We start from the raw sequence: 27,003 nt of genomic DNA, 5'->3' as shown, positions 1-27,003 counted from the left end.
TTAAAACTAGGCTGTTCCACCAGGCTTTTCTTCCATTGCTCCTTGTGGTTTAGTACTGCTTCCCTAAGAAGACTTAAAGCTACATGAACACTAGAAAACAAGTATTGCCCAGCTTCTGTATCCTTTCAATGAACTGGCATTTGGTAAACCCCCATAGGCACTTGGATACTTTGCCACTTCTATTTTTTCTGATACTTCATAAACTATGTAATCTTTCCACCAGTTGTTACAAGGAATTTTAGTGACCAAACTAACAGTGCTTGGAACAGCAGATTGAGCCTAGTTTACTAGGCATAAAAACTGAATTGCTGAACTAATGGAAGAACGGGTGATGCATTCTATCCCTGGAGCCTGCAGAGTGTGCCCTCTAAACAAGTCATCTGGGTAGCAAGAAAAACAAAGACCCATAGATTTCTAGAGATTTTCAAAGCAAGTTTGTCTGTGTAAAACACGACTGGACTGCAGCTATGATTATTCTACCCTTTTTGACAAGATGACAACTAATTTTCTCTACTTTTGCAAGGAGCATCCTTTCTGCTAAGAAACAGCAGGAAACATGACTAATGGAGGTCTTTGAGTCAATCCCAACTGGAAACATGTACTTAATATAAAGAATCTTTGGATACCAAGCACTACTTTTTTATACTTAGAATTAATAGGACAAATATCCAGAAAGGAGGGTTGGCGATTGTTTGTGGTGTCTATTGCTCTGTTAAAGTTAGCCAAAGCCTTTCAGCTGCATCTGGAAATACTCTAAGTAGGATCTTGCTTCACCTCTGAGAACTTTATTACGTGGGTTTGTATAACTGGATGTTAAATATTACCAGAAACCCATACCCTTAAAACCCTTTTAATAAACTGTTTCTTCTAAAGAAGTTTCATCTTTACTCATTTATACTGCCTTTAATAAAATTTCCAGCCGTGATCTTAACATAATATAGTGTGCAATGAATGGAACACATGAGCCAAACGCAAAAGCCAAATGACCACAGTTTAAACAAAACTGAAATCTCTGAAGACAGAACCATTGGCTTTACCACCAAAGCTGTCACCTAGGCCAATACAATGACTGCTACAAATGTAAAGTCTCAGCATTTGTTTAATAAGTTATTTTTTTTTAACTTTATTTATTTGTTTTATGTGGCGCTGAGGATTGAACCCAGCGCCTCGCGTGTGCTAGGCAAGCGCTCTACCACTGAGCCCCAGCCCCAGCCCCAAAGCCTCAGCATTTTAATGTAATAACCCACACTGCTGGGGAAGAGCTTGTTAAAGTACCTATATTTTATTTAGATTTTAAAGTGCTCCTCTGTCTCATTGTCACATTACCAACCAAAATAGCTTCAGATTGTTTTTATGACTACTTTCAGTCCTACCGTGCTATAAATTTCTAGATGAGGACAGATCAAAAACTTCAGAATAATCTTGTTCTGCACATTTAAAGCCACCAAACATTGTAATGCCCTTTATCAATTTCAGCTAATTATTCCATTACGTGCAAATCATCCAATGCCTTTTACTTAAAAATAGGGGGAAAAAAGTATAGCTAATTTGGCATTAAATTTGCAGGCAGGAAATTGTGTCATTGTATATTAAATATTTACTTATAAGGCATTTTATTTAACATGAAAAAGACTGTTTTAGTGGTTGTAACCATTTCAAAAATAAAAGATGGTAAAAGATTATGAAACTATTTCCTTTTTAAGCTATGGGCTTCAGATGTTGGCTTACTGGCAATATTAATTTTTTCTTATAATGAAAATTCTCAGCTTTCAAAAAGAGCAGAAAGAGAAACCTGAAATTGGAATATCATATACCATCACTAACCTGATTCAGATTTAATAGGGATAGAAGAATAGAAAAATATACCCTCCAAATAATAGTGTATTGACTTAAAAAAAAAAAAAAGCCACTTGAGAACTCTCAGCTGTATTGTATGTGAGTTAAATTCTCAAGTTTACTCAGTTGCTAACTGCCAAACATTGACATTAACTTTATTTGAGCTTCCTTGATTACTGTTTGAACCCTTTGGGACTTTGTTTCTCCCCAGCAACTTAGGAGCAGACTTCTGAGTAACACCTGCAGGTGTGCATTTCCTTGAAGGTGTTCAAAGCAATAAAAAATATTCCAAACTCATTTAGGAAGTTACTTATAGGGGAAGATTTAATACTATTGTAATTAGTGAACACTTCAAATTAAGTTTGACAGTGGGGTTCACATGCTTTAGGTCCAAATGTTCTATCATGAATTCATTTTTTTTTTGGAGGGAATATATGCATTGTTTACATTGATCTAGAGAATACAAAAGTTTAGTAGAATTCCTTGCTGCCTCTTCTGAGGCTCAAATAATAATAAATTTTACTAGAGGAAGAAAGAGTCAAGTCAATAACAAGATTGATGGGTCTGACTTGCATATGTTTATTTTAACCACCCAAATTTTCTATTCTTTATAGTCACATAACTGAGCAAGGCACTAGGAGGAATTAAACTAGAGGATCAGGGAAGTGAGACTCAAAAACCTGCCATTGTGTAATTTTTTTTTTAATTTTTAATATTTAGTTTTCAGTTTTTGGTGGACACAACATCTTTATTTTATATTATGTAGTGCTGAGGATCAAACCCAGTGCCCCATGCATGCCAGGAGAGCATGTTACTGCTGGAGCCACATCCCCAGCCCTGCATTGTGTAATTTAATGTGGCCCATCGATAGTCTTACTCTCTTATAAGTACCACATGCTAACCAGTTTCTATTGGAGCTCTTATAATCTTATTCTCTTGCATTAAAACTACACAAGCTGTAAGAAAAGAATTCTTGCAAACTAAAGACTAGTGACTGAGAAGGAATAAAAGGCGTAAGTGTCAATAATATTTTTTACAATTCCATAGAACACCATCAACTATCACAGGCAAGGAGATATAATCTTGCAGTCATAATCTTTCACTAAATAACATTCAATAATAGTCCAAAAGGGACAGATTCAAAATATGAAGTGTACTGTACCTATAATGAAACAGGAAGGTAGAATCAAACTAACTTCAGGGTACTTGGAGATACTTTGTATGGACTGGGAGGAGGTACACCAAAAGACTCCAAATGTCAAATGTCAAATTATGATTAAGAGCAATACTGACATTTACCAGATTTTTCATCACACAAAACAGTTTTGGAAGTACATAATTGGAGATTCTAGTAAAGGAAGTTTGTAGCTTATAAAACTATCCATTTCCTTCATATAATCCATTACTTACTATTGACTTTATTGATATTTCCTTGGATTTCTGCTTGTGTCAGCAGTTCTTCATATGCATCTCTTTCTTCTTCTGAAATACAGCTATTCTGCAAAACAAAGTCTTCAACTGATTCCTAAGGTTCAATAAAATCTTTCCAATGCTCAACACTTGAATGCAAAAATGCAAGCAGTGATTTAAAATAACCCAGCAGATGAGGTAGAGAGGGAAGATGGGAGGGGAGGGGAGGGGGGATAGTAGGGGATAGGAAAGGTAGCAGAATACAACAGTCACTAATATGCCATTATGTAAAAATGTGAGTGTGTAACCGATGTGATTCTGCAATTTGTATTTGGGGTAAAAATGGGAGTTCATAACCCAATTGAGTCAAATGTATGAAAGATGATATATCATGAGCTTTGTAATGTTTTGAACAACCAATAAAAAAAATTAAAAAAAAATAAAATAACCCACTAGTTTTCATTTCAGGTCAGTACAAACACTTGTGAAGTGCTTGCTCTGTGCAGGCAACTAGGGGAGAGACATTCAGCAAGAATTACAAAGGACAGATCCATTGACTCTTAGAAAAAGGCTAAACTTCTAAAGTGGAAAATATTAGGCTTCATGACTTAGAATTGGGGTTTTTGTTGTTGGGAGTTTGGTGTTGGGGGGGCGCTAGGGATTCAACCCTGGGCCTCACACATGCGAGCCAAGTATTCTACCACTGAGCTACACGCCAGCTCATTTTTAAAAATTGTATTTGGAAAGATGGTCTAAGTTGTCCAGGTAGGGCCTTGAACTTGGAACTCTCCTCTCTCAGCCTCCTGAGTAGGTTGAACCACTAAACCTGGCAGTCTTGTCAATTTTTAAAGTGAAAAACAGCTAAATATTGGTAATTTCACTTGATTTGATCTAATAAAATTAAGAATGCAAATAACAATTATTCACAACAGAACAGAACAGATTCTATTAAAAAACAGATTCAAACTAAATTGGGAAGGAAACTTTGAAAAGCATTAACAACTGAGGAGGGTTTGGAGGAACAGAGTAACCATAAAGGCTGATTGGGTGACAGGAGGTAGACAGCAGGAGTTGGTCACACAGGTCACAAAGCTTGCCATGTTGGGCCATCAATGGAATATATGTCCAGGGTTAGCTAAAAAGGTAGAGAGGAGAGGTCAGTTAGGCCTCATGGAGGCCTTTGAAGGCCAATCTAAGGACCTGTACTTAATTCAGTAGGCACTAAAGAATCAGAAGAGGTTTTGGGTGGGGTGACATCAGATCTATAGTTAAAGATTAATTTTGCAAACTCAAGCTCTGAGAGGGGTTGGCTTGGAAAATGACAGGAATCAGGGAAACCCCATGAGGAAGGTGCTATGAGTCCTATGACAAGGTCAGGAGGGTAGCACTAAGACAAGTTTGGTGAGACTAGACCAGGCACTGGATTTAAGTTGGCAAAAAAAAAAAAAAAAAAAGGACAGAATATAGCCATGAGTAGGACAGAGGGTACACAAAGAGTTCTGGACAAGGTGGTAGTCATTCCAAACCAAGGACTCGGGGGAGGAGCATTGTGAGGGTGGAGATGAGCACTCTTCTGCTGTGGTGGAGTACAAGGCCTGGGAGACAGGGACAATGAGATCTGGAGGAGTAGTAGAGAGGCCTATTTGAAAGGAACTTGTACAAAGTTGACAGGTGACTTCCTCAACAAGTAGATGAGCTCAATGGAGGAAAAACAGAGAAGTGATCAATGTCGGACCTGGAAGGATCTCTATGTGTAAAAGGAGGAAGAGGAGGAGACACTAAGAGATCAGGGCTGATGGCTACCATGGCAGCCAAGACACATAACCTGAGGGAGCAGACAATCTCAAGGCAGTGGATGCTGGTAGAAGCTACCAGGTGAGGAAAAGCCATAAAAATAATGTGGCTAAAAGTGACTAGAAAGAGCCCAATGAGAGAAAGCTGGTGATGAAGTAGAAGTCCTCAGTGTGGACAAAGCTTTCAATAACTGGTTAGATGGGGTTAGGATCAGGAGCAATTTGTCTTGCTGAGACATATTTGCTACCTTTAAATATATGAAGGGTTAACTCTTAGGAAAAAATTAAGATAGCAGATTAAAAACTACCCTCTTTAAACTTTACCACATTAAATCATTCACCTCTACTAATAAATACAAAGTCACTTGGCCAATACAGGATCTGCTGACGGTGATCTTTGGCTACTACTTCTATGTTTTCTGGATAAGGAGTATGTTTATGACATGACCTTCAATCCTTCCAACCTATAATATTCTTCATAAAAAAAAAAGTCTATCTAATTTTGGTATGTAGTATATGGTCTTCTTTCACCCTTACATTTCCAAACCAACTATCTATGGACAAAGAAAGTTGATTTTAAAATATCATTTTAAAAAGTAAGGCTTTTTAAAACTAGTAAATCATATTCATAACTGTATTTATTACTCAGAATCTTAGTAAGTACCTTCAGTCTTGCATTTTCTTCTTTTTTCTTTTTGGCTTCCCAGAGTTCTTTCTGATACTCCTGTGCGAAGTTGTCATTCACTAAAGTTAAAACTGCGTTTGGATTTCTTAGTGTTATAATGGTCTGCTCTGCTACTCCCTTTTCAATAGCTTCATTAATGGCTATAACTGCAGCATGTACTGCAAAATTAAGAGAAAAAAGAGAATTTTGTCAACAAAAGACAACATCAACAGTTGCCTTGACATTACATGAACTCAAGCAGTTTTATTGTCTTCCTTGGCTTCTAGTAAGTATGGAGATAGAGATAAACATCAGAGATATCATGGAGTACCTGACAATCTTTCCTCATGTCCCTTTGTCTTTTGTTCTGATTGCAGCATCTGTTAAGTAAGCCCTATTTGTTTATTCAACTTGCACTGAATGGCTAAAATGAGCTAAGCACTGTCAATCATTAGGAATTCAGAGATATGAACTATGGTTCAGAAATATGCTCTATGGTTAAGGTAATATAGCACATTTTAAAGTAATAAGTAGATTCCAAGGAATACCTCTAATTTAGCTTGTAACCCTAAAAGATTCATAGCAAATGTACCCTACTACTAAAATGTAAAGACACAGAATGTAGAAAAATATTTTGGAGAATGAAGATATTTCTGGAAATTCTTAATTCACCCTGTACACGTGAACGTTGAAAGTTCAAAATCAATTACTTGATTACATTCTGACAGACATCCTCAAATTAACTAACTATAATACATACAATAATGACTTTCAGCATTCTTAAAATATCTTCTAAATATACTATTTTACATCATAAAAAGAAAAAAATAAAGTATGGGTAAATTGCATATCAATGATATGTTTGGATTTTAGATAGACTTACATGCAGCTTCATCCACAGACAGTTCATTGGCCAGAATACCACCTATTTTGCTGAAAGATGGCATTTGTATTCCATATTTCTCAAGTTCTTTTCTCATATTACTGATTTCTTCCTCTAAAAAAGAACAATAACAAAATGAAATAAAGCCACATAGAGAGAGATGGCAGCAGGAATGAGTACATTCATATCAATAAATGCCTCCTCTGGAAGGTGAAGCACTTTCTAAACAAGGGCATTAGGAAGAGTCCAGCCTGAGAGTCTCATCACACAAACATGGGGAAAGGGCATCCAGCTGAATAAAACAAGACAGGTAAGTTTTCTCTTCTGGTTAACAAAAGAATCCACAACATCAAAATGAAAAAGAAAGTCTCGGTACTTTGTTTTAGTAACCAGATTGTTAAAAAATACATATATATATATAGAGAGAGAAAGAATAGTACCTGTGAAGTCCACTTTGCCCAACAAATCCTGGATCTGGGGTGCTATTCCTAATTTGAACAGATATAAACTGAAAGACAAAGCACAAAATTATCAGGAACTTTTATCATCATAATTGTGGGGCGGGGGGGGGTTACAGGGGATTGAATTTGGGGGCTCTTTGCCATTGAACTACATTCCTAGTTCTTTATATTTTTAAATTTTGAGATAGGGTTGCACAAATTTTCCCAAGCTGACTTTGAACATTCAATCTTCCTGCATCAACCTCCTCAGTTGCTGGAATAATAGGCATGCACCAGCACAGCTGGCTTATCATAAATCTTCAGTTGAGAAGGACTTAAGACATACCATATCCAATCTATTCATTTTACAGATGAGGAAAGTGCATGCCAAGGTGGCATAGTCCCTGTGGAACTATGAACTACTTAGAACTCCAGTCTAAGTGGAAGAGCTGGTCTTTAATACACAGCATTTCTATTGTGTCAACTAACTCCATCATTCATTTGTAAGGAGAATAAGAAATTCAGCTAATACAAAACAGCAGGTAATAAATACAACCAACATTTCTACGAATATTCCTTACAAGATTCTTATTTGATTGAAAGTACAGCTTGGATTTTATTTTTGTTGCAGCTGTTGTACTGACAACTTAACCCAGGAGTGCTCTATCCCTTGAGTTAAACCCCAACCCTTATTTTTATTTTAAATCAGCATGTGGATAAGTTGCAGAGACTGGTCTCAAATTTACAATCTTCCTGTCTCAGCCTCCTGAAGTCCCTGGGATTACAGGGATGCACCACCCTGCCTGGCTATATCTTTATGCGGGGGTGTGTAATAGGAACTGAACCCAGGGGCACTTAACCACTAAGCCTTAAAAAAAAAAAAAAAAAAAACTTGAGACATGATCTTCCGAAGTTGCTTAAGGTCTTGCTAAGTTGCTGAGGGTGGCTTGGAACTTGAAATCTTCTGGCCTCAGCCTCCTGAGGGGCTGAGATTACATGTGTGTAACACTATGCCCAGCTATATTCTTATTTTTATAATAAATCTCTAAAATCACCCAAATTTCCAGATTGAAAATGTATACAACATTGAAAACTTTCAATGTATTTTGCCAATATTTGATTTTTAAAATTACATTCACTTATCATTTATGAGAAAGTTTTTTTTTTTTTTTTTTTTTTAAAGCCCTTTTGTCCCTTTGTGAGATTTTTAAAGTTAACTTCAAAAGATATATATATTTTTGGTAGTACTGGGGAGAGAACTCAAGGGCACTTTACTACTGAGCTACATCTCCAGCCCTTCTAAAATTTTGAGATAGGGTCTTCCTAATAAGTTGTCCAGGCTGACCTTGAACTTATGATCCTCCTGCCTAAGTTTTTGGACTTGCTGAGTGTTAAGATTTAGAGATGAGAAGTCCTCCAAGAGCTCATGTGTGAGACAATATAAGAAGGTTCAGAGATGAAATGATTAGATTATGAGAAGTGTGACCTCATCGATGGATTCATCCTCTGATAAATTAACTGGGCAGTAACTATAGGCAGACAGGGTGTGGCTGGAGGAGGAAGGTCACGGGGGCACACCTCTGGGGTTTATATTTTATCTCTGGCACCTGGAGCTCTCTGTGGTTCCTTGCTGCCACATTCTGAACTGCTTTCCTCCACTGCATCCTTCTGCCATGATGTTCTGCCTCACCTTGGGCCCAGATCTATGGAATTGGTCATCTATGGACTGAGACCTCTGAAACTATGAGTCATATAAACTTTTCCTCCTATAATGTTCTTGTCAGGTCTTTTGGTCACAGTGATGAAAAGCTGGCTATAACACTAGGATTAAAGGTGTGTACCACCATGCCTGGCTTGACTTAATTTTCTAGCTCTGTTCTCCTAGGAACCTAGTAAAGGTACACTGTCAACTTCATTACCAAGCTTCACCACTTGGGGGGGGGGGCGGTGGTAACCTGATTGATCAGTATATTTTGACCTGAAGGAATCAAAATATACCCAACATGCACCATATCTTTCGGCCCTCCTGAGTTCAGTAACCTTTATAACTGATATATACCTTGCAGAGAAATGGAAAGCTATGTAGTAGGGACAAAGTAGTTATAATAGACAGCAACTCCCAGGGGAGTGAAGCTTTTAAGCCAGGAGGCTTGAACCTGCCTATATGACTCCCATTTCTTAGCACCAAAGTTGTTGCTAGTGTACCGGAGAATAGCTTCTAGATGGCTATGTAGACAACCATGTGGAGTATGTGGAAGATTCCCAGGGAGAGCTGTCCTGCCAGTTTGCTGGGCCTCTAAAGACTCTCATCCTAAGCAACTGGTGCCAGGTGTGGCTTATGGCAGATGTGTGAAGTTGACTGTCATCAAGTCATGTGAAAGCCATTTTCTTTGTCCATTTATCACCTCAGAATAACAGCAGAGACTTTCCCAGTTAGGGACTGGGAGTATAGCTTAGTGGCAGGGCACTTGCCTAGCATGTACAAGGCCCTGGGTTCAATCCAAAAACAGCGACCAATCAATCAACCAATAAATAAATAAATCCTTTCCCAATCTAATAGCAACAGCATGTTAAGTCTATATTTCCTTCATTAGTGATGAGGTTAAAGATATAATGACCATGTACATTTCTTCCAGGAAATGTGTATTACTGAATTTTCAAATTTTAAGAATTTTGAGTGGAGGCGAGGTCCTTTCTTTTACTCCTCACCTCAAAATTATACCAAAGGACAAAGAACAAGTGGTAATTTTAATTTCAGTTCTAAACTCCAAAGTGATATTCCTATCTTGTCTAAGGGAAAAAAATATATTAAACTTTGGTCATTCATCAATGTGAAACAGCCATTATATATTCATAATTCAAAGCTAGAAAGACAGGATACATTTTTTAGTTTAAGTTCTAGGTCTTTTGAGATCATCAAAGATACAAAACTGTTTACACAGCTATTGAGGACTTTATTACCAAAGGTTCATGCTAAACAAGTCATTATAATTAAACTAGATCATTAAGACACCATGTTGACATTTTGTAAACCATAATATTTTATGAGCCATTTCCCAACTCATTTCACATAGAGAAAATATTCCAGTTGAAAGGCAGCCCCTGGGTTGGAGATGCAGCTCAGTGGTAGAGCACTTGCCTAACTGTCCAAGGCCCTGGGTTTGATCCCCAACACATACACACATACATACATACACACATGTGTTAAAGAAAAAATATAAAAAGGATGCATGAAATTAATGAAACATCATCCTCTTCACTAGCACCTTTCTAGTAATAGGAACTTCAAAATTAAGTGGAATTTAATAGGTATAGCCAAGCAGCAAAAAGAATCCTTGAGGAAAATAAACTATTATTTAAGAAATGACAATAAACAAATGATGATAAATGTAACTTTGTGCCAACTTTTTTCATAGTACCTGACTTGCAAATCTATCTCTTCCCTTTCTACAAATTTTAATATACATCTAAACTAACCCATGAAAAAAAATATTTTAAAAAGTTGGTGAGTCAATTTGAAAATTCGACAGTAAAACTTAAGTAGCAGACATCCATAAAATATCTTCTAGCAATTTATATCTATTTTAAGTACTAAATGTGTTCTCTTTAATGTGTATTATCATATTAATATCCTATTAAAATTTTAATATACTTTAAAATTTATATTTTTATAGCAAACCTAAGCTAATTAGTATCTATTATTCTACATAGTTCCACTTCTATTTCTCTACCCACATAATGTTGAGATAATCTAAAATTTTAGATCCAAAATTTATTTTTGTATTATGCATTGATAATTTAGATAAATATAAATTCTATTAATTTCTTTTCTAGTTTTATCTATACAAAATTTCCTCTTTCCTAATTTTATCTTTGGATCTGGGGGAGTAAGTGGTAGAGAACTTGATTAGCATGTGGGAGGCCCTGGATTTGATTCCAAGCACTGTCAAAAAAAGAAAAGAAAAAAGAAAAAAAAAAAAAAGCAAAACCAAAAAAAGTCTATCTTTGGTTCTGCTATGTATAAGTGCTTAATAAATATTTGTTAAGTGTATAAATTGGATGACTGTCAATTGTACATTTTTTTTTCATCTCTTCCTTAGATATTAGTTCTGTTTGTGGTATCAAATGCCTCTTTCAGTGTCATTTTCCTTTAAACCTCTGACATCTTTTGATGTGGCACTTATCTTGGGGTTTGTGATTTGTAATCTGTCCATTTTTGACTGCCAACCCCCATGGTAGGAGCCAGCACTAGGGAGGCTATGGGAAAACAGTGGGACTGATGCCAGGAGGTTGTCAGAGTCTTTCCTTCTGAGATTGGGGTCTCCCTGACTCTTCTTGAGGCCATCGGGTATCTTGGGTACTGGGAGGCTCTGCTTCCACCAGCACCTATGCTTGCTGCTCTCGGGAATGGTCAGAGGCTCCTTGAAGCTGATGACTTCTTGATTTGAGGCTCTCTTTCTGGCTCTCTTCTTGGAGCCAGCCCCACAGAAGCTCCTAATTCTGATGCTTCCCTCTGTTTTGTGGATTATGGGCTTTTCCCATATTGTTTTTCAGTCAATCCAATTCCTTCTTTTTGTTTTGTGTCAGGAGTTGTTCAAATCTCTGGATGACATTCTTTTTACTGTACGTACACTTTTAAAATTTTCATTTTTACTTTTTTGTTCACTATAATTATACATAATAGTGGGGTTTGTTATGTCATGTTTGAATATGCATATAATATAATTTGATCAATCTTATTCACCAGTAACTTCCCTTTCCTAAGTGTATTTTTTTTTTAACATTAAAAGTTTCAGGTCTGGGGATCCAAGATTGCGGGCCAGAGAGAGAGAGAGCATTCTGTGTCACTCTGTGACCAGGGTCTCAATTAGTGGGAATAATGCTTTGCTGAGAGTGATCCCGCACAGGAATCACAGTGGCCATGCACATGGGGCCCCTGGCCTCAGCATTAGAAAAGGACACCTGACTCTGACTACTCAACCACTCAGGTCTTGCATGTGCCTTAGCGGGACCACATGCAGGTACTCTGGCCACCACTCCCGTGTAGACCCCCATCTACTAATGTGGGGGTCCCCCAGTTGCCTCCATCTTGAGACTCGGCAGCTACTGCCATAGTCCCCTACTCACGGTAGCCTGCCTGCACCTGGGGACATCACAGTCTCTGAAGAAAGCCAATAGCCACAAAATTGCACATCACAGAGCTCATCTCTGAAAGCATCGTATAATGCTATCTCCCGGCTCCCCCAACTTGACTTGACACCCCATTGCTGAAAGCAGCTGCCTCCGTCTTGGGTCACCTCCATCACCATCTTTAATCAGGGCAACTACCAGTTTGTAACACTGGATAACCAGGTACCCATAGTTTTCTAATTCCCCCCAACCCCCAGCAGCCACTAACTCAGCACAGAGACTGCCCAATTCAAAACAACCCTCTGCAAGAGGTGCGCAGCCACCAGAATGCAACACACAAGCCCCCAGAGAGAAAGGTTCCTGATTAGGAAATAGAAAGGGAGAGGGAGAGGGAGATACACTTTAGAGACTAATTTAGACAGCAGGAACTGTGAGGTCTACAGGCAAGATGAGAGGATGAGACCTGCATCCACATCACAGGAGCAGACCCCAAAGGAGATCCCTGAGGTGCAGTCTTCCAATGGGACTGGTGGTAGGTGCCATATCCCACTTCCAGGTGCCCTGCACCCAAGACCAACCCTCACATTCTGGTAACCCCTACCATTCTGAGGGCAGAGATACCAACTACCAACAGACAACCCCACCTATTGGATGAGAAGGGAAGCAGGAAAGATACTGATCTGCAACCAAAACAATCCTTGTTTCTTCCTGAGATTTTTTTCTCCTTTCTTCTCCCTCTTTAGTCTCACGCCCTCATATCCCCAACATATGTGAAACCAAGTACTTTGCATGAATTAGGATACTGAGGACTGAGACAACTAAATAGTATATTGTAGATATGTTGTATATTCTTCTAATTTTTTTTTGCTTTTTCCTCTCCAATTTTCACTATTTTAACATTTTTATTTTTCTTAAAATACATGTTTTTCTTATGTACTCTATTGTCTTCCCTCTTGTCTACCCAAAATTACCACCCCTCTATTTTCCTGCTACTAACCATCTTCTTTAAGTTTCTCTTTCACACTTCCTAAAATATAATAACTCTATATCCTCACCTCATACCTCCTCAGCATATCTTCCTACACCTCACCCCTGATTCTTTGTCCACCATCAGAAACTGTAAACCCTTTTACAAACCTACTGATTATATTGTAGATAATAATTGAATTCACCATTGTGACCAAACTGTAAACATCTTAATAAGAACTATTTGTTTTTAGGTGGATTTTTTTTTTAATATTGGTATCTGTTAAAATTGTCCTTGCTTTTAAAGGAGAGGTACTGGAATCCTACAGTAAGCCTATGGGGTAAAAATGGTAATGCCTAGGATCTACAGAATTAGAAAGAAAGACTCACAAGCAACATGAAAAGACAAGGAAAGAAAGTTTCCCAAACAAATCAAAATACCATACTATTAGAATCCATGGCTAGCACAGCAGATGAAATTACAGAGAAAGTGTTCAGGATATACATAATTAAAATGTTCTGTGAATTAAAGGATAATATAAGAGAGAAAATACAGGCAGCAAAAGATCATTTTGACAAAAAGCTACATAAGCAAATACAGGAAGCAAAAGATCACTTCAATAGGGAGATAGAGGTTCTAAAGAAAAACCAAACAGAAATCCTTGAAATGAAAGAAACAATAAACCAAACTAAAAGATCAACTGAAAGCATCACCAACAGATTAGACCACTTGGAAGACAGGACCTCAGACAATGAAGACAAAATATATAATCTTGAAAAGAATGCGGACCACACAGTGAAAACAGTAAGAAACCATGAGCAGAACATTTAAGAAATATGGGATAGCATAAAAAGACCAAATTTAAGAGTTATTGGGATAGAGGAAGGCATAGAGGTCCAAACCAAAAAAATGAACAATCTATTCAACAAAATAATATCAGAAAATTTTCCAAACATGAAGAACGAATTGGAAAACCAAATTCAAGAGGCTTACAAGACACCAAATGTACAAAATCACAACAAATCCACACCAAGGCACATTATAATGAAAATGCCCAACATGCAGAATAAGGAGAGAATATTAAAAGCCATAAGAGAAAGGAATCAGATTACATATAGGGGGAAACCAATTAGGTTATATGCAGATTTTCAACCCAGACCCTGAAAACTAAAAGATTCTGGAACAACATATATCAAGCTCTGAAAGAAAATAAATGCTAACCAAGAATTTTATATCCAGGAAAATTAAGCTTTAGATTTGAATACTTTCCATGATAAACAAAAGCTAAAAGAATTTACAGCTAGAAAATCTGCACTCAGAACATCTTTGGCAAAATATTCTATGAAGAGGAAATGAAAAACAACAATGAAAATCAGCAGAGGGGGGTATTACACTAAAGGAAAAGCTAATCAAAGGAAAAATCAAGTCAAATTAAATAACAAAAATGGCTGGAAATACAAATCATGTATCAATTATAACCCAGAATGTTAATGGCCTAAACTCACCAATCAAAAGACATGGGCTGACTGGATTTAAAAAAAGAAAAAAAAAAAAAAAAAAAGACCCAACAATATGCTGCCTCTGAGAGACTCAACTCATAGGAAAAGACATACACAGACTGAAATGAAAGTGAAAGGTTGGGAAAAATCATACCATTCACATGGACTGTGGAAGCAAGCAGGGGTTTCCATCCTTGTATTAAATAAAGTAGACTTTAAGCTAAAGTTAATCAAAAGGGACAAAGAAGGACATTTCATACTGCTCAAGGGAACCATACACCAACAAGACATAGCAATTATAAATATATATGCCCCAAACAATGGAGCATCTATGTTCATCAAACAAACTCTTCTCCAGTTCAAGAGTCAAATTGACCACAACACAATAATTCTGGGTGACTTTAACACACCTCTTTCATCACTGGATAGATGTTCCAAACATAAGCTGAACAAAGAAACTAAAGAACTCAATAATACAATCAATAACTTAGATATAACTGACGTATATAAAATATTTCATCCTTCAACAAGCAAATACAGGGCTGGGGATGTGGCTCAAGCGGTAGCGCGCTCGCCTGGCATGCGTGCGGCCTGGGTTCGATCCTCAGCACCACATACAAACAAAGATGTTGTGTCCACCGAGAACTAAAAAATAAATATTAAAAAAATTCTCTCTCTTAAAAAAAAAAAAAAGCAAATACACTTTCTTCCCAGCAGCACATGGATCCTTCTCTAAGTAGACCACATATTATGTCACGAAGCAACTCTTAAGAAATACAAAAAAGTAGAGATACTACCCTGCCTTCAATCAGATCACAATGGAATGAAATTAGAAATTAATGATAAAATAAAAAACTAAAAAACTACTCTAACACCTGGAGACTAAAAAAATATGCTACTAAATAAACAATTGGTTGCAAAAGACATCAAGGAGGAGATAAAAAAATTCTTAGAGGTAAATGAGAATATTAATACAACATATTGAAATCTCTGGGACACTATGAAGGCAGTACTAAGAGGAAAGTACATCGCATGGAATTCATTCCTTATAAGATAAAAAGTCAACAAATAAATGAGCTAACACTACATCTCAAAGCCCTAGAAAACAGAAGAACAAATCAACACCAAAAGCAGTAGAAGACAGGAAATAATTAAAATCAGAGCTAAAATCAATGAAATTGAAACAAAAGAAACAATTGAAAAAATTGACAAAACAAAATTTGGTTCTTTGAAAAAAAATATGTAAAACTGACAAACCTTTAGCCATGCTAAGAAAGAGAAGGAGAATAAAAACTCAAATCACTAACATACATGATGAAAAAGGAAATATCACAACAGACACTACAGAAATACATAAGATAATTAGAAATTATTTTGAAAACTTGGACTCTAATAAAATCGAGAATATTGAAGGCATCAACAAATTTCTAGAGGCATATGAGTTGCCCAAATTCAATCAGGATGATATACATGATTTAAACAGATCAATTTCAAGCAAGGAAATAGAAGACACCATCAAAAGCCTACCAACCAAGAAAAGCCCAGGACCAGATGAATACATAGCCGAGTTCTACAAGACCTAAAAAGAAGAACTAATACCTATGCTCTACAAATTATTTTGCAAAAGAGAAAAAGAGGGAGCACTTCCAAACCCATTCTATGAAGCCAATATCACCCTGATTCCAAAACCAGGCAAAGAAAGAAAATTTAAGACCAATATCGCTAACGAAAATACATGCAAAAATTCTCAGTAAAATTCTGGAAAATCAAATACAAAAACATACCAAAAAGATAGTGCACCATGATCATCCCAGGGATGCAAGGTTGGTTCAACATATGGAAACAATAATCATAATTCATCACATGAATAGACTTAGAGATAAGAATCATATGATCATCTAAATTGATTCAGAAAAAAACATTCAACAAAATATAGCACCCATACATGTTCAAAACACTAAAAACTAGGAATGACAGAAACATATCTCAACATCATAAGAGCTATCTATGCTAAGCCTCAGGCCAACATTATTGTAAATGGAGAAAAAAATGAAAGCATTCCCTCTAAAAACTGCAACAAGATAGAGATGCCTTCTTTCACCACTTCTATTTAACGTAGTTCTTGAAACACTAGCCAGAGCAATTAGATAGATGAAAAAAATTAAAGGGATATGGATAGGAAAAGAAGAACTCAAATTATCACTAATTTGCAGATGATATGATTCTATACCTAGAAGACCCAAAACATTCCACCAGAAAACTTCTAGAACTAGTAAATGAATTCAGCAAAGTAGCAGAATACAAAATCAACACTCATAAATCAAAGGCATTTTTGTATATCAGTGAGAAATCCACTGAAAGGTAAACAAGGAAAACTACCCCATTTACAATAGCCTCAAAAAAGTAAATTAAAATACATTGGAATTCAACCTAATGAAAGAGGTGAAATATCTCTAAAACAAAAACTACAGAATGATAAAGAAAGAAATTAAAGAAGACCTTAGAAGATGAAAAGATCTACCTTGTTCTTTGATAGGCAGAATTAATATTGACAAAATAACCATACTACCAAAAGCACTGTACAGATTAAATGCATTCCCAATCAAAATCCCAATGGCATTCCTCATAAAAATAGAAAAAGTGGTTCATGAAATTTATCTGAAAAAAATAAGAGACCCAGAATAGCCAAAGCAACCTTAGCAAGAAGAATAAAGCAGGTGGCATCAGTACACCAGACCTTAAACTATACTACAGAGCAATAGTAATAAAAACAGCATGGTATTGGCACCAAAATAGACCTATAGACCAATAGTACAGAGTAGAGGACACAGAGACTAACCCACATAATTTCAATTATCTTATATTAGAAAAAAGTGCCAAAAATATACATTGGAGAAAAGACAGCCTCTTCAACATATGGTGCTTGGAAAACTGGAAATTCATATGCAACAAAATGAAATTAAACCTCTATCTCTCACCATGAACAAAACTTAAAGTGGATCAAAGATTTAGGAATTAAACCAGAGACACTGTGCCTATTAACGAAAAAGTAGGCCCCAATCTCCATCATGTTAGATTAGGCCCAACTTCCTTAATAAGACTCCTATAGCACAAGAATTAAAATCAAGAATCAATACATGGGATGGATTCAAACTAAAAAGCCTCTTCTCAGCAAAAGAAATAATCAATGAGGTGGTGAATAGAGAGCCTACATCTTGGGAGCAAATCCTTACCCCTCATACATCAGATAGAGCACTGATCTTTAGGATATATAAAGAACTCAAAAAGCTAAATATCAAAAATCAAATAACCTAATGAATAAATGAGCCAAGGAACTGAACATACACCTCTCAGAAGATGATATGCAATCAATCAACAAATATATGAAAAAATGTTCAACATCTCTAGCAATTGGAGAAATGCAAATCAAAACTACTCAAGATTTCATCTCACTCCAATCAGAATGGCAGCTATTAAGAACATAAACAACTCTTAGGTCCCCTTCTTCCTCCGGGAGAAGTCTTTTCTGCTGTCCTTAATAAAGCTTCTTCTTTCTACTCCATTTTCAGCCAGGGACCCATGTGAAGACATGGCAGAGGACTTTGATTCCCGGATTTTGACTTCAACTTTTTGGCCACTTCTTCCGCTGAAGCAGCATAAGGAGGTCTACCCTAAATTGCTCCCTGGCTTTTAAAACCTCGGCCATATTGCCTTCCACCTCTACCAAACCTCCATATCCCTAGGGTGGAAATAACTCCTCTTGGACGCCCTCTTGCAGGTCCTCCCACAGAGACCACTTGCAGTGGGAAGGGCCCTCAGCCTCCACAGCCCTGCCTGCTTCCTGCCCAGTGGCCAACCACAGTGCCAGTGATTTCTAGTTTCCCTCCCTGAGAAGGTATAGTTTGGACTCCACCCTGGGACTTGCTAGTCCTGCTGCTTTCACTGGCTGAGAAGGCTCCACAGTGTCCCGATGCTGCCGCCACCCAGAAGTCATGAATTTTCTTGGAAACCAGCGGCCACCATCTTGGAGAGCTGAAGTAACCACCGCCACTCTCCGACAGATTGCAACAATAAAACAGGTGTGTGCCCGCCCTGCAGCTACAGACGGCGGGATGCCGCCGAGAAGCGGCCAGCAAGCAGAGAGAAACGTTGCTGCGGATTCTATGGAATCCTGCCGGCTGAGCCCTCACTGAACCCCAGGCTGAGTTCGGGATTTCAGACAGGGAAGGAAGAGGTACAGTTCTATCCCCCACAACGGAAACTCCACCAAGGAAACCAGCGGCCACCATCTTGGAGAGCTGAAGTAACCACTGCCACTCTCCGACAGATTGCAACAATAAAACAGGAGAAACCAGGATTAACAGGAGAAACCAGGGGACTAGAGGCCAGGCCCTCATGACTGGGCGGCTGGAGACCGCACGCCTGCTGGCGACAGCCCATCTGCTGCCCGCGCGACTGGGCGGCTGGAGACCACCCGCCCGCCGGCGACCTACCGCACTTCTGGGCGGCTAGAGATCGCCCGCCCGCCAGTGACAGCCCACCCGCTGCCCGCGCGACTGGGCGGCTAGAGATCACCCGCCCGCCGGCGACAGCCCACCCGCTGCCCACGCGACTGGGCGGCTGGAGACCGGCCGCTCGCCGGCGACAGATCATGCACCGGCTTCCTGCGCGACTGGGCGGCTGGAGTCCGCCCGCCCGCCGGCGACAGATCTCCTGCTGGCTGCCAGCGCAACTGGGCGGCTGGAGACCGCCCGCCCACCAGCGACAGGGAGCTGAAACCAACCAGAGACAGTCCAGTCCCACCCCCCCATTCGGACACCCCTGCCAGGTCCTCAAGTTGGATCTGGACAGAGGCCACCATAACAGAGAGGTGACGTCACTGGAGCTCGGCCGTCAGAATTCCTTCCCAATGGAATCCACTTTATCAGGCATAGTCTACCAACACAAAGGAGAGACAACAGAGATATACAAAACCAAAACAAATCTATAGGAGAGAGCAGAAACACAGCAATCAAATAGAGCTGGAAAGTAACTTGAACATCATGAAAAAACAAGGGAAAAAAGGAGTACAAACAATGCAGGACAACTTAAATCTACTTGAGGACCTAGAAGCATCAGAAACATGGATAGGGAAAGAACTCAAGGCATACCTAACTCAGATGGAAAGGAATATTAGAGAAGACATGAGACAGCAAGTCCAAGCAATAAAAGTATATTTTGAAAATGAATTAAACAAACAAATTCAAATGGCAAAGAACGAGCTTTACCAGGAGATACAGATCTTAAAAAAAAAAAATCAAACAGTAATCCTAGAAATGCAGGAAACTATAAACCAAATTAAAAACTCAAACGAGAATATTACAAATAGACTACCTCAAGTAGAAGTCAGAACATCAGATAATGAAGACAAAGTTTATCAACTTGAAAAGAATATAGTCAACACAGAAAAGATGCTTAAATCCCACGAGCAATCTATTCAAGAGATATGGGATGTCATAAAAAAACCAAATTTGAGAGTCATCGGGATAGAAGAAGGCATAGAGAATCAAACCAAAGGAATGGACAACCTATTAAATGAAATAATTCTAGAAAACTTCCCAGAGATAAAAGATGGAATGGATTGCCAAACCCTGGAAGCCTTCAGGACCCCAAACATTCAAAACCATAATACACCAACTCCAAGACAAATAATTATGAAGATAGCCAACATACAGAACAAGGACAGAATATTAAAAGCTACGAGAGAAAGGAGGCAGATTACATTCAGGGGTAAACCAATTAGGTTAACGGCTGATTTTTCATCACAGACTTTGAAAGCGAGAAGATCCTGGAACAATGTATTTCAAACGCTGAAAAATAATGGATTCCAACCAAGAATACTGTATCCAGCAAAATTAAGCTTCAGATTTGACAATGAAATTAAAATCTTCCACGATAAACAAAAGCTAAAAGAATTCGCAGCCAGAAAACCAGCACTGCAAAGCATTTTGAGCAAAATACTACAAGAAGAGGAATTGAAAAATAGTGCCCAAAACTAACAGCGGGAGATATCTCAGTAAAGGGGGAGGAATATAACCAAAAAGTAAAAACTAGCCAAACTAATATAAATAAATAAATAAACATGACTGGCAGTACAAATCATATTTCAATTGTAACCTTAAATGTTAATGGCCTAAACTCACCAATCAAGAGACATAGGCTAGTAAACTGGATCAAAAAAACAAATACAACAATATGCTGCCTTCAGGAGACTCATATGATAGGAAAAGACTTACACAGGCTGAAGGTAAAAGGTTGGGAAAAATCATACCATTCACATGGCCCTCGGAAGCAAGCAGGAGTGGCCATACTCATATCGAATAAAATCAACTTCAAACCTAAGTTAATCAAAAGGGATAAAGAAGGACACTATATACTGTTAAAAGGAACCATCCACCAACAAGACATAACAATTATCAATTTGTATGCACCAAACAATGGTGCTGCAACATTCATAAAACAAACTCTCCTCAAGTTCAAGAGTCAAATAGACTACAACACAATAATTATGGGTGACTTCAACACACCACTCTCTCCATTAGACAGATCCTCTAGACAAAAGCTGAATAAAGAAACTATAGAACTCAATAGCACAATCAATAACCTAGACTTAACCGACATATATAGAATATATCAACCATCATCAAGTGGATACACATTCTTCTCAGCAGCACATGGATCCTACTCAAAGACAGACCATATATTATGCCTTAGGGCAACTCTTAGTAAATATAAAGGCGTGGAGATAATACCATGCACCATATCTGATCATAATGGAATGAAACTGGAAATCAATGATAAAAGAAGGAAGGAAAAATCCTACATCACATGGAAAATGAACAATATGTTACTGAACGATCAATGGGTTACAGAAGACATAAAGGAGGAGATAAAAAAATTCTTAGAGACAAATGACAATACAGACACAATATACTGGAATCTATGGGACACAATGAAAGCAGTTTTAAGAGGGAAATTCATTTCTTGGAGTTCTTTCCTCAAAAAAAGTAAAAAACCAACAAATAAATGAACTCACACTACACCTCAAAAACCTAGAAAAGGAAGAGCAAAACAACAGCAAATGTAGTAGAAGACAAGAAATAATTAAAATTAGAGCAGAAATCAACGAAATTGAAACAAAAAAACCACTGAAAAAATTGAAAAAACTAAAAGTGGGTTCTTTGAAAAAATAAATAAGATCGACAGGCCCTTAGCCATGCTAACAAAGAGAAGAAGAGAGAGAACTCAAATTACTAACATACGGGATGAAAAAGGCAATATCACAACAGACACTACAGAAATACAGAAGATAATTAGAAAGTATTTTGAAACCCTATATTCCAATAAAATAGAAGATAATGAAGATATCGATAAATTTCTTAAGTCATACGATCTGCCCAGATTGAGTCAGGAGCACACACAATTTAAACAGACCAATAACAAAAGAAGAAATAGAAGAAGCTATCAAAAGACTACCAACGAAAAAAAGCCCTGGACCGGATGGGTATACAGCGGAGTTCTACAAAACCTTCAAAGAAGAATTAATACCAATACTTTTCAAGCTATTTCAAGAAATAGAAAAAGAAGGAGTCCTTCCAAATTCATTCTATGAGGCCAACATCACCCTGATCCCGAAACCAGACAAAGACACTTCAAAGAAAGAAAACTACAGACCAATATCTCTAATGAACTTGGATGCAAAAATTCTCAATAAAATCCTGGCGAATCGAATACAAAAGCATATCAAAAAAATTGTGCATCATGATCAAGTAGGATTCATCCCTGGGATGCAAGGCTGGTTCAATATACAGAAATCAATAAATGTAATCCACCACATCAATAGACTTAAAGACAAAAACCATATGATCATCTCGATAGATGCAGAAAAAGCATTCGACAAAGTACAGCATCCCTTTATGTTCAAAACACTAGAAAAACTAGGGATAACAGGAACTTACCTCAACATGGTAAAAGCTATATATGCTAAACCTCAGGCTAGCATCATCCTAAATGGAGAAAAATTGAAGGCATTCCCTCTAAAATCTGGAACAAGACAGGGATGCCCTCTATCACCACTTCTATTCAATTTAGTTCTTGAAATACTAGCCAGAGCAATTAGACAGACAAAAGAAATTAAAGGCATAAAAATAGGAAAAGAAGAACTTAAATTATCGCTATTTGCGGATGACATGATAATGTATTTAACAGACCCAAAAGGTCTACAAAGAAACTGCTAGAGTTAATAAATGAATTCAGCAAAGTGGAAGGATTTAAAATCAACACGCATAAATCAAAAGCATTCTTATATATCAGCAACAAAACTTCTGAAATGGAAATGAGGAAAACCACTCCATTCACAATATCCTCAAAGAAAATAAGATACTTGGGAATCAACCTAACAAAAGAGGTGAAAGATTTATACAATGAAAACTACAGAACCCTAAAGAGAGAGATAGAAGAAGATCTTAGAAGATGGAAAAATGTACCCTGTTCATGGATAGGCAGAACTAACATCATCAAAATGGCGATATTACCCAAAGTTCTCTACAGGTTTAATGCGATGCCAATCAAAATCCCAACGGCATTTCTTGTAGAAATAGATAACGCAATCATGAAATTCATATGGAAAAACAAAAGACCCAGAATAGCAAAAGCAATTCTAAGCAGGAAGTGTGAATCTGGAGGTATAGCGATAAGAGAGTTCAAACTGTACTACAAAGCAATAGTAACAAAAACAGCATGGTACTGGTACCAAAACAGGCAGGTGGACCAATGGTACAGAATAGAGGACACAGAAACCAATCCACAAAAGTACAACTTTCTTATATTTGATAAAGGGGCTAAAAGCATGCAATGGAGGAAGGATAGCATCTTCAACAAATGGTGCTGGGAAAATTGGAAATCCATATGCAACAAAATGAAACTGAATCCCTTTCTCTCACCATGCACAAAAGTTAACTCAAAATGGATCAAGGAGCTAGATATCAAATCAGAGACACTGCGTCTGATAGAAGAAAAAGTTGGCTACGATCTACATACTGTGGGGTTGGGCTCCAAATTCCTTAATAGGACGCCCATAGCCCAAGAGTTAATAACAAGAATAAACAAATGGGACTTACTTAAACCAAAAAGTTTTTTTCTCAGCAAGAGAAACAACAAGAGAGGTAAACAGAGAGCCTACATCCTGGGAACAAATTTTTACCCCTCACACTTCAGATAGAGCCCTAATATCCAGAATATACAAAGAACTCAAAAAATTAAACAATAAGATAACAAATAACCCAATCAACAAATGGGCCAAGGACCTGAACAGACACTTCACAGAGGAGGACATACAATCAATCAACAAGTACATGAAAAAATGCTCACCATCTTTAGCAGTCAGAGAAATGCAAATCAAAACCACCCTAAGATACCATCTCACTCCAGTAAGATTGGCAGCCATTATGAAGTCAAACAACAATAAGTGTTGGCGAGGATGTGGGGAAAAGGGTACACTTGTACACTGCTGGTGGGACTGCAAATTGGTGAGGCCAATTTGGAAAACAGTATGGAGATTCCTGGGAAAGCTGGGAATGGATCCACCATTTGAGCCAGCTATCGCCCTTCTCGGACTATTCCCTGAGGATCTTAAAAGAGCGCACTATAGGGATACTGCCACATCAATGATCATAGCGGCACAATTCACAATAGCTAGACTGTGGAACCAACCTAGATGCCCTTCAATAGATGAATGGATAAAAAAAAATGTGGCATCTATACACAATGGAGTATTATGCAGCACTAAAAAATGACAAAATCATAGAATCTGCAGGGAAATGGATGGTATTAGAACAGATTATGCTAAGCGAAGCTAGCCAATCCTTTAAAAACAAATGTCAAATGTCTTCTTTGATATAAAGAGAGCAACTAAGAACAGAACAGGGAGGAAGAGCATGAGGAAAAGATTAACACTAAACAGAGACGAGTGGGGGGAGAGAAAGGGAGAGAGAAGGGAAAGCATATGGAAATGGTAGGAGACCCTCAATGTTACACAAAATTACATATAAGAGGTTGTGAGGGGAAAGGGGGGGGAACAAGGGAGAGAATTGAACAATAGCAGATGAGGTAGAGAGGGAAGATGGGAGGGGAGGGGAGGGGGATAGTAGGGGATAGGAAAGGTAGCAGAATACAACAGTCACTAATATGCCATTATGTAAAAACGTGAATGTGTAACTGATGTGATTCTGCAATTTGTATTTGGGGTAAAAATGGGAGTTCATAACCCAATTGAGTCAAATGTATGAAAGATGATATATCATGAGCTTTGTAAATGTTTTGAACAACCAATAAAAAAAAAGAAAAAAAAAGAACATAAGCAACAATAAGTGTTGGCGAGGATGTGGGGGAGAAGGCATACTCATACATTGCTGGTGGGACTGCAAATTGGTGCAGCCAATGTAGAAAGCAGTATGGATATTCCTTGGAAAACTGGGAATGGAACCACCATTTGACCTAGCTATCCCTCTCCTTGGTGTATATCCAAAAGGCTTAAAAACAGCATACTACAGGGGCACAGCCACATCAATGTTTATAGAAGCACAATTTAAATAGCTAAACTGTGGAACCAACCTACAAACCCTTCAGTAGATGAATGGATAAAGAAAATGTGGTATATATACACAACAGAATATTACTCAGCAATAAAAGAGAATAAAATCTTGGCATTTACAGGTAAATGGATAGAGTTGGAGAATATAATGCTAAGTGAAGTTAGTCAATCCCAAAAAACAAATGCCAAATGTTTTCTCTGATATAAGGAGGCTGATTCATAGTAGGGTTGGGAGGGGAGCATGGGAAGATTAGAGGAACTTTAGATAGGGCAAAGCGGTGGGAGGGGAAGGCAGGGGGCATGGGGGTAAAAAAGATGATGGAATGAGATGGATATCATTTCCCTAAATACATGTGTGAAGACACGAATGGAGTGAATATACTTTATATACAACCAGAGATATGAAAAATTGTGTTCCATATGTGTAATATGAATTGTAATACATTGTAATAACAAATTAGAATAAAAAAGAAAAATATTATTGGTTTAATTATCTACTATTCCATCTCTGATTTTTGAATGTATGTTCACCATGAAATCAGTCTGTCATTTTCTTTGATGATAATTTACTTGCTCTGTTTTGGTATGAAGGTTATTAACTGACTTCAGAAAATGAGTTTGGAAGCTTATTTTCTGCAACAGATTGCGTAAAATAGGAGCTACATAAGTAGGAGTTTGGTAGAATTTTTCGATATAATATTGTCAATGTCAGCAGCTTCTGGGGCAAGGGAAGAATCTGATCAAATTTAATATTTTCAGTTGTTATTAGCCTTTACAATTTTTTTTTGTAAAAAAAGAAATTGTTTTCTTTTTTCTGATACCAAATTTGTTATTTTAAGTTTTTTCACAAAACTTCCCACTTCATCTAGGTTTTTATGTTTAATTCTCTCTGGTTCCCATAATATTCTTGTCAATGAATTTTAAATTAAATTGTTGTCCAAATTTATCAAATAAATACTTTGATCTTGTGTAAATAAATAAATAAATAAATAAATGTTTCATGTCGTTTTTGGAAAGGGGTAAGACAGCTATTCTTAATCATCTTGATATAACTTTGTTCACATTATGTCTTGTTCATTCATTCACTAAATAGTATTTATAGAATGTCTCATATAAAAAATAGTTTTCTCTACTATACTAACCCTAAAATAAAGGTGTTTGGGCTGCCATGAAACAGGATTAGCCGGGTGGGGTGGCACATGTTTGTAGTCTCAGCTACTCAGTAGGCTGAGGTAAGAGGATCACTTGAGACCAAAAGTTTGAGGTCATTTTGGTTAACATACAGTGACCCTGTCTCCAAACAAAAACAAAAAACATAGGTTTGTTGGCAATATGAAATAAAGGAATACTTATACTTAACAAAAGTGTTCATTTACCCTTTTGGTAATAATTAGGTACCTCTTTCCAATTATACTTTCTACTTCTCCATTGTACACTGTAACATTAATATATATTTCACAATAAGCAAACAACTTAATCCAACTAAAAGTCACCACAAGGTGGTGCTGGAAAGTTAGCTTTTTGGATGGAAGAGTCTGCTTCTAAATTTAAATCAAAGATTTTCTTAAACTTTTTATTGCAAACACACACACACACACACACACACACACACACACACACACCTCATTTGCTAAAAAGTTTTAGGAGTATGTTTTCTATTTGACTTTGTTTTTCAACATTTATTATTGCTGATGTTGAAATTTAAACTGTTAGCTTTAAAGAGATCACTTTTCACAGTGCAGGAGTTTTAT

General features: G+C 37.4%; 1 protein-coding gene across 1 annotated transcript in view; it reads right to left on the bottom strand.

The window, feature by feature from the left end:
- The window catches only part of Iqgap2 (IQ motif containing GTPase activating protein 2), a 296,887-nt gene that overhangs the window by 111,740 nt on the left and 158,144 nt on the right, over positions 1–27,003 (bottom strand). Inside the window, exons 6-9 of the mRNA XM_027927746.2 lie at positions 7,027–7,094; positions 6,587–6,700; positions 5,704–5,882; positions 3,247–3,334 (exon numbers count right to left, since the gene is read on the bottom strand). Coding sequence (XP_027783547.2) covers positions 3,247–3,334; positions 5,704–5,882; positions 6,587–6,700; positions 7,027–7,094 — 449 coding nt within the window. The remainder of the gene's footprint in view (positions 1–3,246; positions 3,335–5,703; positions 5,883–6,586; positions 6,701–7,026; positions 7,095–27,003) is intronic.

Source organism: Marmota flaviventris, chromosome 5, assembly GCF_047511675.1.
Source record: "Marmota flaviventris isolate mMarFla1 chromosome 5, mMarFla1.hap1, whole genome shotgun sequence".
NCBI classification, from domain to species: domain Eukaryota; kingdom Metazoa; phylum Chordata; class Mammalia; order Rodentia; family Sciuridae; genus Marmota; species Marmota flaviventris.
Note: the sequence above shows the minus strand (reverse complement) of the source record. Positions and strands in the feature narration are given on the sequence as shown.